This window comes from Tupaia chinensis, unplaced genomic scaffold, assembly GCF_000334495.1.
Source record: "Tupaia chinensis unplaced genomic scaffold, TupChi_1.0 Scaffold000374_1, whole genome shotgun sequence".
NCBI classification, from domain to species: Eukaryota; Metazoa; Chordata; class Mammalia; order Scandentia; family Tupaiidae; genus Tupaia; species Tupaia belangeri.
In genome coordinates this window covers 383,469-395,345 of record NW_006159872.1, presented here as the reverse complement: position 1 = coordinate 395,345, position 11,877 = coordinate 383,469, and the positions used below count along the sequence as shown (strand labels likewise).

At 54.8% G+C, this 11,877-nt stretch overlaps 2 protein-coding genes across 5 annotated transcripts; both read left to right on the top strand.

The window, feature by feature from the left end:
* Positions 1-2,134: 2,134 nt before the first annotated feature.
* Positions 2,135-9,643, top strand: FDPS (farnesyl diphosphate synthase). 4 transcript variants are annotated; one of them, XM_006153399.3, is made up of 11 exons: positions 2,189-2,282; positions 3,106-3,321; positions 3,420-3,561; positions 5,114-5,254; positions 6,327-6,407; positions 6,552-6,674; positions 7,220-7,308; positions 7,396-7,468; positions 8,359-8,436; positions 8,529-8,663; positions 9,386-9,643. In XM_006153399.3, exons 2-11 carry the CDS (start codon positions 3,143-3,145, stop codon positions 9,584-9,586), a joined length of 1,242 nt encoding a protein of 413 aa, XP_006153461.1. In that variant the 5' UTR covers positions 2,189-2,282; positions 3,106-3,142; the 3' UTR covers positions 9,587-9,643. The 4 variants fall into 4 exon arrangements, with proteins under 4 accessions (XP_006153462.1, XP_006153463.1, XP_006153461.1 ...); XM_006153398.3 differs by having other exon boundaries at positions 3,399-3,561; XM_006153400.3 differs by lacking the exon at positions 3,106-3,321 and having other exon boundaries at positions 2,135-2,282; positions 3,399-3,561.
* Positions 9,644-9,686: 43 nt separating this feature from the next.
* LOC102487567 (RUN and SH3 domain-containing protein 1) lies at positions 9,687-11,875 on the top strand (the record flags this gene model as incomplete). The annotated part of the gene is made up of 2 exons (XM_006153440.3): positions 9,687-9,989; positions 10,620-11,875. A coding segment is annotated over exon 2 (1,170 nt), but the record flags the coding sequence as incomplete, so codon positions are not given.
* Between the last annotated feature and the right edge of the window lie 2 nt (positions 11,876-11,877).

Sequence of the window (11,877 nt, the reverse complement as noted above, 5' to 3'; positions counted from 1 at the left end):
GACTTCCTACAGGGTCTCTGTGAGCATTCAGTAGGTTATTATGTGTGTGAAAGTGCAGGTTTCACTTGTGCGTGAATCATTAGCTACTGCATATATAGATATCAGCAGTGAGAATAAACAAGAGGAAAATGGGCTGGATCTCTCAGACTACCAAGCTGTTCATGTGGGGCTCTACTGCTCCGGGCTCCGGTCTCAATTTGCCATCCATCCTCCTCCCTGGGTCCCTTCTATGAAATGCTGCACTGGAGATTTTCTTCTTCTCTCTCATTTATTTATTTATTTTTGTAGTTTTGGAGAGGTTTTGGCTAGAGGGTGCATACGCTTGCCAGAAAGACAGAGAGAGACAGAGAGACAGAAAACGAGAAATCACCCCCCAGGGGGGATGGCCATGCCGCAGTCCCTTCTCCTCCATTCTCCTCTCGGGATCTTGGGCACGCACACACATGCGCCCGGCGTGAGTTTTAAACCACCTGGTCCGGGACATGAACCATGGTCGACTACATGGGAGTTCAGCAACATAGCCATTACGCTAACTGCTGGGCCTGAACTGGAGATTTTTCTGAATGGCCTTTGCCATCCAAAGCTACAAAACGGTGGTGCGCCTGGCCAGTTGCATGGACAAGGATGGGATGACTTGCAGGTGGAGGCCTCATCCTTCAGGACAGCGAAGCTGGAGTCAGAACTGCCTCTTCTCCAGCTCAGATTTGCAACCTTTCCTGAAGTGTTATCTTAGCACTGAGGCTCGGGTGTCTCATCTCTACCTCCTTTGAGATTCTTGTTTTTCACATATGGGCTCCTCTCCCAAGGTAGAGCCACCCAGCATGGCAAACCCAATCCTGACAAGCGATAGCAGTCCTACCTTACTCACAGGTACTGGCGCTTTCCTGGACCTCCTCCTAGTTCCTCTTCAGATAGCATAGTAATTCTTAGTTTAAAATTGTCATACAACATACATAAAATTTACCTTTTTTTTTTTTTTTTCCTGGAGAGTTTTTGCTATATGGTGTGGGTGCTCACTGGAAAGATTGAGAGACAGAGAGACAGAAAGCTAGAAATCACCCCCAGGAGGGATGGCCACGCCGCAATCGCTTCTCCTCCATTCTCCTCTCAGGATCTTGAGCGCGCACGCACCCAGCTTGAGTTTAAGCCACTGAGTCCAGGACTCCAATGGTGGTTGACTACGTGGGAGTCCAGCGACATAGCCAGTACGCTAACTGCTGGTCCCTACCATTTTTAAGTATATACGTTAAGTGGGACTAAGTATATTCACGTTGTGGCACAATCATCACCAGCATTTTCTGAACTTTTTTCAACCTTTCAAATGAAGAGTTGTACCCATTAAATGATAACTCATTTCCCTCTCGCTGCCAGCCCCTGGCAACCATCAGTCTTACTCTGTATTGCGAGTCAGACTACTCTGGATTTTTCACCTAAGTGGAGTCATACAGTGCTTATCCTCTTGTCTGGCTTATTTCATTCAGCATAATGCCTTCAAGGATCATCTATGCCATAGCATGTACAAAGCCCATTATGTCTTGGCTGGTTTGGGGTTTCAGCATCTTTCCGGATGTGTGGAGTTGTTGCAGCTACGAGGACCTGGAAGTTTAATGGCGAAAGGGCTAAGGGTCTAGCCACGGTGGGCTGGTAAAGTTGTAAGAGTGATGGTTCTAGCTTGTGCTCTGAGTCTTCTCTTTCTTGAGTCCTTCAAATACTTTCTGTAGCTTATTTTGTCATCTTTATTCAACAGATGAGGAAAGCCAGATTCAAGGCACTTAATGAGGATTACGGTTGCCCAATGATTTCTGGCAAAGCTAGTCCTGCCAGAGTTCACGCCACTCAGCTGAACAAGAAGATAAAAACCGAAGATTAGAATAGGTTTAACAGACAGGAGCCAGGATGGGTCGTTTCCAGCCTGGGCGGTTTCCAGCGCAGAAGTGCGGGGGAATCCGGCACCATCCCGCCCACCACAGACGGCCGCGCCTTCTGGGCGGACGGTTCTGTGCACCACCCTTCCATTGGTCGCCCGTCACAGGGCCCATGCTCATACGAGGGCAAGCAGCCAATCAGCGCGGTCCGTCTCCGCCCAGCCAGCCACGCGGGATCACGTTGTCTCTGTCCCTCCCGCGGCACGCCGGGAGTTGTAGTTTAATGACGCACTTCTGCCCACAGCGAAGGGAGCTCGGGAACTACTAGACCCAGAGAGCCGAGCGCCGAGCCGGTTCAGCTTTTAGTAGTACCCCGCCGACAGTTTGCACTAGGCGAGAACCAGCGTCCAGAAACAGGTGAGAGGGAACTTTTGCTGGTACCTTAGGCGGGCGCCGGTCACGCGGCCTTACTTCGATAGCGGTGCTGTGAGGCACCGGAAGCCTATCCTGTGGTGGCAGTATAGTTTCTGCGTTGTGGGGCTCTGTGAACCCGACTGGCCTGCTTTTCGGGCGTGCAGAAACTTCAGAACTGCCTGTGTCCTTTGGAACCCCGGACGTGCCTGGACTCCGGTTTGCTCCTTTGCAGCAAGCGGTCCCCACACGCCCAGAGAGGCTCCGAGGCTATGTGAGCAGCCCCCGCACAGCCTGTGAGGCCCAGAACCCACATGTCCTCAGCACCCATGGGTTCTGGCCCCAGTTCTCTCCTTCGGGCACAGCTCAGAGCCTAGCTACTCCTTTCCACCACCTGCCAGGGAAGACCTGGGTTCTAGATTGGCTCTGCCTCTGCTAGAGCCTCAGTTTGGCGCTGTGCAATAAGGTAACTTAGGGCCCTCCCAGCTCTGAAGTGGCGATCACTCAGCCATACTTTTGTTCCTTGTATAGCTTCTTTTTTTATTTAAAGAATTATTTAAATTTTATTTAGTATTATTATTTTTAAAAGTTTTGAGAGAGAAGGATTGAGATAGAGAAAGTGAGAGCAAGCCGCCAGGTCTGGGACTGGAACTACAGTCAGCCAACCACCATGCTATCTGCTGGCCCCCCTATATAGCTTCTTTCTATAATTGTTCCAGTCTCAGTTCACAAGAGAGTGGGCATTCTGGGCCTAGAGGTAAAAGGATGGGGTTGAGGGTCATCCCGGGAGCTGCCACCATGCATCTGCCTTCGGTGCTTGCCCCTGCAGGGAGTGCTTGGTGCCTCCTCCCTATGCCACACCCACGATGCCCCTGTCCCGCTGGCTGAGATCTGTGGGGGTCTTCCTGCTGCCGGCCCCCTGCTGGGCACCCCAGGAGAGGTGCCTGGGTTTCCTGTGGCGGCCCTCCCTGGTGCACGGGTGCTCAGTTCTGGGGGCCTGGCACAGTGCCCGCTGCTGGTGCCAAGCGTGGACAGAGGAGCCCCGGTGAGTGTGGTTGGGGTGAAGGGTCTTGGGGAGGGAAGCTGTAGTTGAAGTTTCTGACTTTTTCTTCCTTTTCCTAGAGCACTTTGCTCCTCTTACAGAATGAATGGAAACCAAAAATCAGATGTCTATGCCCAGGAAAGGCAGGATTTCATCCAGCACTTCTCCCAGATTGTCAAGGTGCTGACTGAGGATGAGTTGGGGAACCCAGAGACAAGAGATGCTATTGTCCGGCTTAAGGAGGTGAGGGACTCATGACTTGAGAGAGCAAACCTTTTGTCACTCTGCATATACGTGGGATTCAGCTGTGGTAGGGGGCTTATGATAGAGGTGGGAGAAAGCTTTTACCTGAGCAGCCTTGGGTCTGCTTTGGAGGCGGTGGGGCCTGGGCAGGTACACTTACTCAGCTCATCAGCCTGACTTTTGGCTCTGAAGAAAGTCCGCCATCCACACTGCTTTGCACGGGCGTGGAGGCCTTGAATCTGTTAAGTCTTTGATTTTGTGCCTGAAATCATATGGTTCTACTGTGGCAGAGACCTGAGAGGAAGGCAGTCTGAGGTTGTCCCGTCTTTCTAGGGCCCGAGTAAAGTTATAAAATCAGAAACCCCCGTTTGTTTATTTATGAAGAGGTTTTTGCTTTAGAGTGTATGTGTGTGCTTGCTGGGGCGAGAGGGAGAAAGAGACAGAGAGACAGACACGGTGAGAAGGAAGGTGAAAAAATCACCCCCCAGGTTGGGGCCACGCCTCAATCCCTTCTTCTCCATTCTGCTCCTGGGATCTTGGGCATGCACACACGTTTGCCCAGCGTGATTTTCGAGCCACCTAGTCTGGTGGTCTTGAACCTTGGTTGCCCATGTGAGAGTCCAGTAATGTAACTGTTACGCCCTCTGCTGCTCTCAGAAACCCCTATTCTAAGATATCAGCTATTGCTGTGATACTTAAGTTGCCTAATTCCTCCCCTGCCCCCCCCCTTGTTTTAAAGTAGTAAAGTTCTTTTTATAAATGCTGTCTGTCTCATCTGTGTGAGGGGAAGCAAGAAAATGGGATGGGGATTAAAAGGGAAGTCTTCCTAATAAATTAGGTCAGGTAGAGCCCAAGTCAGCAGCAGGCAGAGTAGGAGGCCCCATAGGAAGGAGGGAGATAGATTTTCCCAACTTGGGTCCCTTCCGAGCACCTCTGCTAACCAGCTTTGGAGGAGCCTCACCTTTACTGCAGTGAGGGAAGCATTTCGTTGGGAAATGGGTTGAATTCTGGGCAGAAGGCAGTGGGAAGTCTAAGAGAGTGGGGGATAGGGCAGGGCCTGAGGAGGGACTGGAGCAAGCCAGCCATTCCACAGTGTGTCCTGAGTTTTCCCTGGGCTTGGGAGCAGAATTTCATTTTTTCGTTTGGGTGTCATCCTTGTGCAGGGGCTATAGTAATCTCTGCCATTCTAGTGTTAGTATGTGTGCTGGCAAAATGAGCCCGGGAGCAGAATTTAATCCCACCCTGGCCCTTTTAAGTAAACTGGGGAAGACAAGGTGCCTGGGCCCCTGGGAACTCTAGCTGTGCTCCAAGACTTGGGGGAAGGAGCCAAAAGAGTAGCAATTGTAGAGGCTCCCTAGAGGGGAGGCGGGTTGGGGAGGATCTGCCAGTGGTGGAGTGGCCTAGCAGTGGCATGCGCTAAGGCAGCTGGATCCGCATGGAACAGGTCCTGGGAAGTAAGTAAGCTTGCGAAAGTTAGGTAGTGGTCGGAAGAGGACCAGGAGGGATGTCTGAGTAGCTGCTCTTTGCATGCAAATGCCCCTTCCTCCTCCAGGTCCTGGAGTACAACGCCGTTGGAGGCAAGTATAACCGGGGTATAACGGTGCTGGTGGCGTTCCGGGAGCTGGTGGAGCCCAGGAAGCAGGATGCCGATAGTCTCCAGAGGGCCCTGACTGTGGGCTGGTGTGTGGAACTGGTGAGCGGGGGCTGGGGAAGGGAAGGAGAAGAGGTTCCCTGGAGTGGAGGGCCTGGGGTGGGAGTGGTCCTGGGTTGTGTGTGTGTGTTAAATTTGCTATGTATGCTCACCGTACAGAGAGAGAGAGGGAAAGAAAGAAATCCCCTCCTAGGCATGGCCGCACTATAATCCCTTCTCTCTTCTTCTCTTGGGATTTTGGGCACGCATACACATATGCCTGGTGTGATTTTCAAGTCACTGGGTCTGGGACTCAAACTGTGTAGTCCACCAAGCGGGATGCAGTCGCCTTATGCTCCACACCACCTGCTGGCCCCTGGGTTGTGCTCTGTTTCTTTTTCTTCCTTGTTTCTGTGCCTCTGGGCTATAGCCACTTAGACAGAGTGAAATACCCTAACAAATGCGGATAACCGGAGAAAGCTGTGGATGGACTGTGGCCTGGGAACTGGGAAGAGCAGTGTCTGTCCTTTCCTCTAAGGAGGTGACAGTTCTAAAAGTGATACAAGTTCTTCCAAAAATTATTCTAAAGCAGAGACTGAGAACTGTCAGCCTACTGAGAGTCTTTGAAGATCTTTTTCAAGTTAAGTTCCCTATATTTAACAAAGAAGAGAAGTCACATAAAAACCTGCATTTTGAGGCCAGGTGGTAAAACAATGGAAATGCGCTTGTGGAGAGAGACAGAAAGCAAGAAGTCACGCCCTGGGGGGATGGCCATGCCACAGTCTCTTCTCCATTCTCCTCGCAGGATTTTGGGCATGCATGCACACATGACCGGTGTGTTTCAAGCAGCTGGGTCTGGGACTTGAACTGCGGTCAGCCATATGGGAGTCCCGCACCTTAACTATCATACCACCTGCTGGGTCTAAAACAAGAATGTTGTAATCCCATTTTATAGACGAGGAGTCTGAACCAAAGAGGTCATGCAGCTTTCCAAGCACATAGCCCAGAACAGAGGCCCTCCCTCCAGCCCACCCTCGTCATAGTGACTGTCCAAAGTAGCATCCATGTTGCTGAGGGATGGACTGTGTTGGGAGCCCCGGCAGTGGCGGTCTCACCCCATTCTCCCTTCCCCTAGCTGCAAGCGTTCCTCCTGGTGTCGGACGATATCATGGATTCATCCCTCACCCGCCGGGGGCAGATCTGCTGGTATCAGAAGGTGACTTGGGTGGGAGGGAGCAGGGGGGATGGAGACCTTCAGAGGGAGGTGGTTCTGTACAGCCGGATTTTGGAGTTTGGGTAACTGTTCTTGCTGAGTCTAGGCCAGAGATGGATTGCTCCTTTCTCCCCGTGTCCCTGATAGCCAGGCATCGGTTTGGACGCCGTCAATGATGCTCTGCTTCTGGAAGCCTGTATCTACCGCCTGCTGAAGCACTACTGCCGGGAGCAGCCCTACTACCTGAACCTGATGGAGCTTTTCCTGCAGGTGTGCGGCAGACCAGGACTCAGTGCCCGGGCTGCCCGCTGAAGCTCTGCCCCCATCGGACAGTCCCGTCACAGGAGATTCCTAGGGCTGGCAGGGGAAGGGAAGGAGCTGAGAAGGGCAGTGTGGTAGCAGGAGGGGCTTCTCATGCCGCCGAGGTGTATTGTACTGCAGGGCTGAAGTCACATGACCGTCCACAGAGGTGGAGCCCTTGGTCTGTCCGAAAACACCCAGGCGTCCTTGTGTGTGCTCAGGATGCTGAGGAGCTGGAGGGCTGGGAAAAGGGGGTCGCAGCACGGCAAGACCCTATCGAGGGCGCTTCTCTCTCTCCATCCCTCTTGCATGTGCATTCTCTATCTTGAATTGGAGGAAAACAAAACAAAACAAAAAGGGCTCCCCTGTCCTGGTGTGGTTGGAAGCAGGGTGATAAGGACCATGTGAGTACGGGCCTCGAGTTGTAGGGCCTCTCCCCGCTGTGCTGCCGTGGGAAACGAGGTGGGGCTGTGCCTGGAGACAGCCTGCTCAGGGGCCAACCTCCTTGTCCTTAGACTTCCTATCAGACTGAGATCGGACAGACCCTGGACCTCATCACTGCCCCCCAGGGCAACGTGGATCTCGACCGATTCACTGAGAAGAGGTGAGGGGTGGTGGGGGCCATGTGTAGACAGGGAGGGCGGCTCAGGGTGGGCGCTGCACTGCTGAGAACGTGCCTTCTGCCCTACAGGTATAAGTCTATCGTCAAGTTCAAGACGGCTTTCTACTCCTTCTACCTCCCGGTGGCCGCCGCAATGTATATGGTGAGTGCCCTCCCACAGCGCCCTGCCGGTGCTTCGGGCGGGAAGGCACAGCAGATGTCCCAGTCTGGTGTCCCACTGAGTGGCTGTGTGACCTGGAGCAAGCCACTGACTCTCCCCGAGCCTTTCCTTAGCTGTAAGATGGGGATAAGGCCATCACGTGGCCCGGAGGTTAGGGCAGCTGAATGCCCCATGACTGACTACGTGGTTTGAGTCCCAGACCCGGTGGCTGGAACATGACTTGAGGCGTGTGTGTGCGCTCAAAAAATCCCAAGAGGAGAATGGAATAGAAGGGATCGTGACATGGCTGTCTCCCTTTGGGGGTGATTTCTTACTTTCCCTCTCTTTCTCTGTCTCTCTCTGGTAAGTGCACACACCCTATAGAAGAACTTAAAAAAAAGAAGAAGATAAGATTCCTATAAGACTATCAGGATTAACCAAGGCAAGGCTTATGAAACTGCTTAGCCCTAATAAGCACTTATTTAATACTGCGTCTGAGTGTGGGTTGGAGTCGGGAGGAGACATTCTGGGTGCCAGGGAGAAGGCTGGCTTCAGGGCAGTCAGTGGGACTTGCTGAATCTTGACCTCACTTCTGCAGGTTTCCTTTCACCCTGAAAGAGGTGGGAGGTGGCAGAAAGCTCTGGCAGAGGGATCAGAGAGACTTGAGACTGAGCATAGTGGGAGAAGAGACTGAGGCCCCTGGGAGAGATTTATCTCTTCTAGACTCCCAGGAAGGCCTGGCCAGGAAGTAGGATATGGCTTGGACCGGTGGGAAGCCAAGCAGTCTGACAGGAGAGCTGGTATGGGGGCTGCAGTAGTGTAGACCCAGGGGGGAAGCAGCTGCAAGATGACGGCCCTCTGGGCTGGGCTTCTGAGTCGCCCTCTCCCTGTAGGCGGGCATTGACGGGGAGAAGGAGCATGCCAACGCCAGGAAGATCCTGTTGGAGATGGGAGAGTTCTTCCAGATTCAGGTAGGAGGGCCCGGGCAGCCGTCGAGGGCAGGCACTAGTTCTCCTCCCCTGCCTGGGAGCCTCTTCATTTCTTCTTTCTGCCCCCTGCCCAGGATGACTACCTTGACCTCTTTGGGGACCCCAGCATGACGGGCAAGGTTGGCACTGACATCCAGGACAACAAATGCAGCTGGCTGGTGGTTCAGTGTCTGCAGCGGGCCACTCCGGAGCAGCGCCAGATCTTACAGGTGCCCAGGACAGGGCGAGGGGTCCCTGCACTGATCAGAAAGAGGACAGAAGAGTGGTGCTTGGATGGTTCAGTGGTTCGGGGGTGGTAATTGCTTCCAGGGGACATTTGGCATCATCACTGATTTCTTTTTTTTCTTTTTTTGGAGAGGTTTTGCCATAGGGGGTGTGCACTTGCCAGAAAGAAACAGAAAGTAAGAAATCACCTCCCCAAAGGGGATGGCCATGCCACAATCCCTTCTCCTCCATTCTCCTCTCGGGATCTTGGGCACGCACGCACACGCACTCCTGGTGTGAGTTGAAGCCACTGGGTCCGGGACTCAAACCGCGGTCGACTACATGGGAGTCCAGCAACATAGCCATTACGCTAACTGCTGGTCCCCATCAGTGACATTTCTTGTCCTTAAAACACTGTGTGCGTGTCTAGCAGGTGGAGCTAAGGACACTGCCAAACATCTCACGATGCACAAAACAGCTCCCTTAAAGCATTATCTGGCCTCAAACTTCTGTAGTGCCGAGGTGGAGAAACCATGAATGGAGGGAGCTGAGGCCGGTGCAATATCTGAACAGTTGGCGTGGGGAAGATGCCAGCATCTAAGACACTTGAACTTTGAGACAGGAGTGGAGCAAATGGCTTTGGAAATGGTCTGGAACGTGCGGGAGGGCAGTGGAGGCAGGCCCTGGGGAAGGCTCAGCCCATTTTCCTGCCTCCAACCCCTTCCAGGAAAATTACGGCCAGAAGGAGGCCGAGAAGGTGGCCCGGGTGAAGGCTTTATACGAGGAACTGGACCTGCAGGCCGTGTTCAGGCAGCACGAGGAAGACAGTTACAGTCGCCTCCTGGGCCTCATCAAGCAGTACGCGGCACCTCTGCCCCAAGCCATCTTCCTGAGGCTAGCAGACAAGATCTATAAGCGGAAGAAGTGACCTAGAGATTCCAAGGGTAGAGAGGGGAGGCTTTCAATAAATTATTGTGTAACCTTCCTGTGGTTCCGTTCTTCCTTGAGGCAGCGGGCCTGGCTCTGTCGAGAATGGGGGTGGGGTGGCTGCACAGAAGCGGACCGAGGCTCTTGCACCAGGGTTCCTTGAGACCGAAAGCTAGGACCTATCAAAGCTGTGAACTGGGTCCAGGTGGATGACACAATCGAGACGTCAAGCACTAGGGGCGGGTCTGGGCTAGGCCACGCCCGCGCAGGAAGGGGTGCGGCTGCGCAGCCGGGAGGGTTGTTCCAGTGCCCCTCCCCTCCGCTGTCTGCCCCGCCGGGCGGGGACCTGGACCGTGGGAGCTGCCGACTAGCCCAAATCCAGGAGAGGTTCCAGGAGGACCCTGGTAAGGAGGGCTCGCCTTACGGGTGTGGATGAATGGACTGGGGCACTCGGGATGGGGCAAGAGAGGAAAGCGTAAAAATGAATACAGAAGGGGTGGGGTGGCGGGATGATGGAGACGAATGCAGAGAATGGAGGGCGCACCACGGCTGCGGGGTGGATGCTGGCAAAGCCCTGCACAGTGCTGACAGGGGGCCGGCTACACCCTCCTTCCACCCTGCAGCCTCCGCCTCTTTCTTGCATTAATCAGCCAAACCCTGCGCCCTGTCCTCGCCTCATTCAGAGCATCTGGGCGGGGTCTCCCCTTGGCCCTTTCCCCTGGGAGGGAGGGGTAGGCTGGACGGCTGATTGCCGCAGACTGGGTCCCGTCCCCTTCCAGGCCTCCGCACCCTCACGGAGATTCAGCGCAGCCGCAATCTCTGGCCCTCCCCGCTGCATTCCCGGGGGGTTACATCCGACTCCACCTGCAAACACTGCAGTGGGAACTAGTGGCGAGTCGATGGCGATTTGCATCTTATTTAAATGTTGTCCAGAGCAGCCTGTCTTCCCCGCCCTGACCCCGACACCGGTCACCTCGACGCCCTTCCAGGGGCTCATGCCCTCAGAGCTGGGTTTCACCACCCCTGTCTTCTAGGTCTGTGCCTGTGGTTGCCAGGTAGACGGATGTGAAAGACCAGATCCTCCTGGTTCTCTGGAGGCCACCTCGTCGCTGCTGGCACCATGTTGTCCCCTCAGAGGGCTTTACTCTGCAACCTCAACCACATCCACCTCCAGCACGTCTCTCTGGGCCTGCACTTGTCCCGCCGTCCCGAACTGAGGGAGGGGCCCTTGAGCACACCCCCTCCCCCAGGAGACACTGGGGGCAAAGAAAGCAGGGGTCCCTGCAGCGGGACCCTGGTGGACGCCAATTCCAACAGCCCAGCCGTGCCCTGTCGCTGCTGCCAGGAGCATGGGCCTGGCCTGGAAAACCGGCAGGACCCTTCACAGGAGGAAGAGGGGGCTGCCTCTCCCTCAGACCCCGGCTGCTCCTCCTCTCTCAGCTCCTGCTCAGATCTTAGCCCCGACGAGTCCCCGGTCTCCGTCTACTCCCGGGACCTTCCCGGCAATGATGATGCCCACCCTCAGCCCAGCATTGTTCCCCTGGAGCAGGGCTCCCCGCTGGCTTCGGCAGGCCCTGGCACCTGCTCCCCGGACAGCTTCTGCTGCTCTCCGGATTCCTGCTCTGGAGCGTCCTCCCCACCCGGCCCTGGCCTGGACTCGAACTGCAACGCCCTGACCACCTGCCAGGATCTCCCTTCGCCCGGCCTGGAGGAAGAGGACGAGAGTGGGGAGCAGGACCTCCCCACCTCCGAGCTCTCCGAGGCGGATGATGGGAAAATCGACGCCGGGAAAACAGAGCCCAGCTGGAAAATTAATCCCATTTGGAAAATTGACACAGAGAAAACGGAAGGTGGATGGAAAATCACCGAGAACAATAACTCTGACTGGAAAACCAACGGAAATACTAATTCTAGCTGGAAACCCGAACCTGGAAAAGTCGAGGCTGGTTGGAAAACCAACACAGGAATAACTGATTCTGGCTCGAAAACAGATGCAGGGAAAACTGATGGGGGATGGAGAAGTGACGTCAGCGAGGAGCCGGTGCCCCATCGGACCATCACGTCCTTCCACGAGCTGGCCCAGAAGCGCAAGCGGGGCCCGGGGCTGCCCCTGGTGCCGCAGGCCAAGAAAGATCGCAGCGACTGGCTCATTGTCTTCTCGCCAGACACCGAGCTGCCCCCCACCGGGTCGTTGGGCTCTTCCTCCGCACCTGCCCGGGAAGTCACCACCTTCAAAGAACTCCGGTCCCGAAGTCGGGCCCCGCCTCCGCCAGTGCCGCCTCGAGACCCCCC

Coding starts and splice junctions, on each gene's coding strand:
- FDPS (XM_006153398.3), top strand. CDS start 3,143: ATGCCCCTGTCCCGCTGGCTGAGATCTGTGGGGGTCTTCCTGCTGCCG. Junction 3,562..5,113: donor CTATTGTCCGGCTTAAGGAG/GTGAGGGACTCA, acceptor TTCCTCCTCCAG/GTCCTGGAGTACAACGCCGT. Junction 7,469..8,358: donor TGGCCGCCGCAATGTATATG/GTGAGTGCCCTC, acceptor CTCTCCCTGTAG/GCGGGCATTGACGGGGAGAA.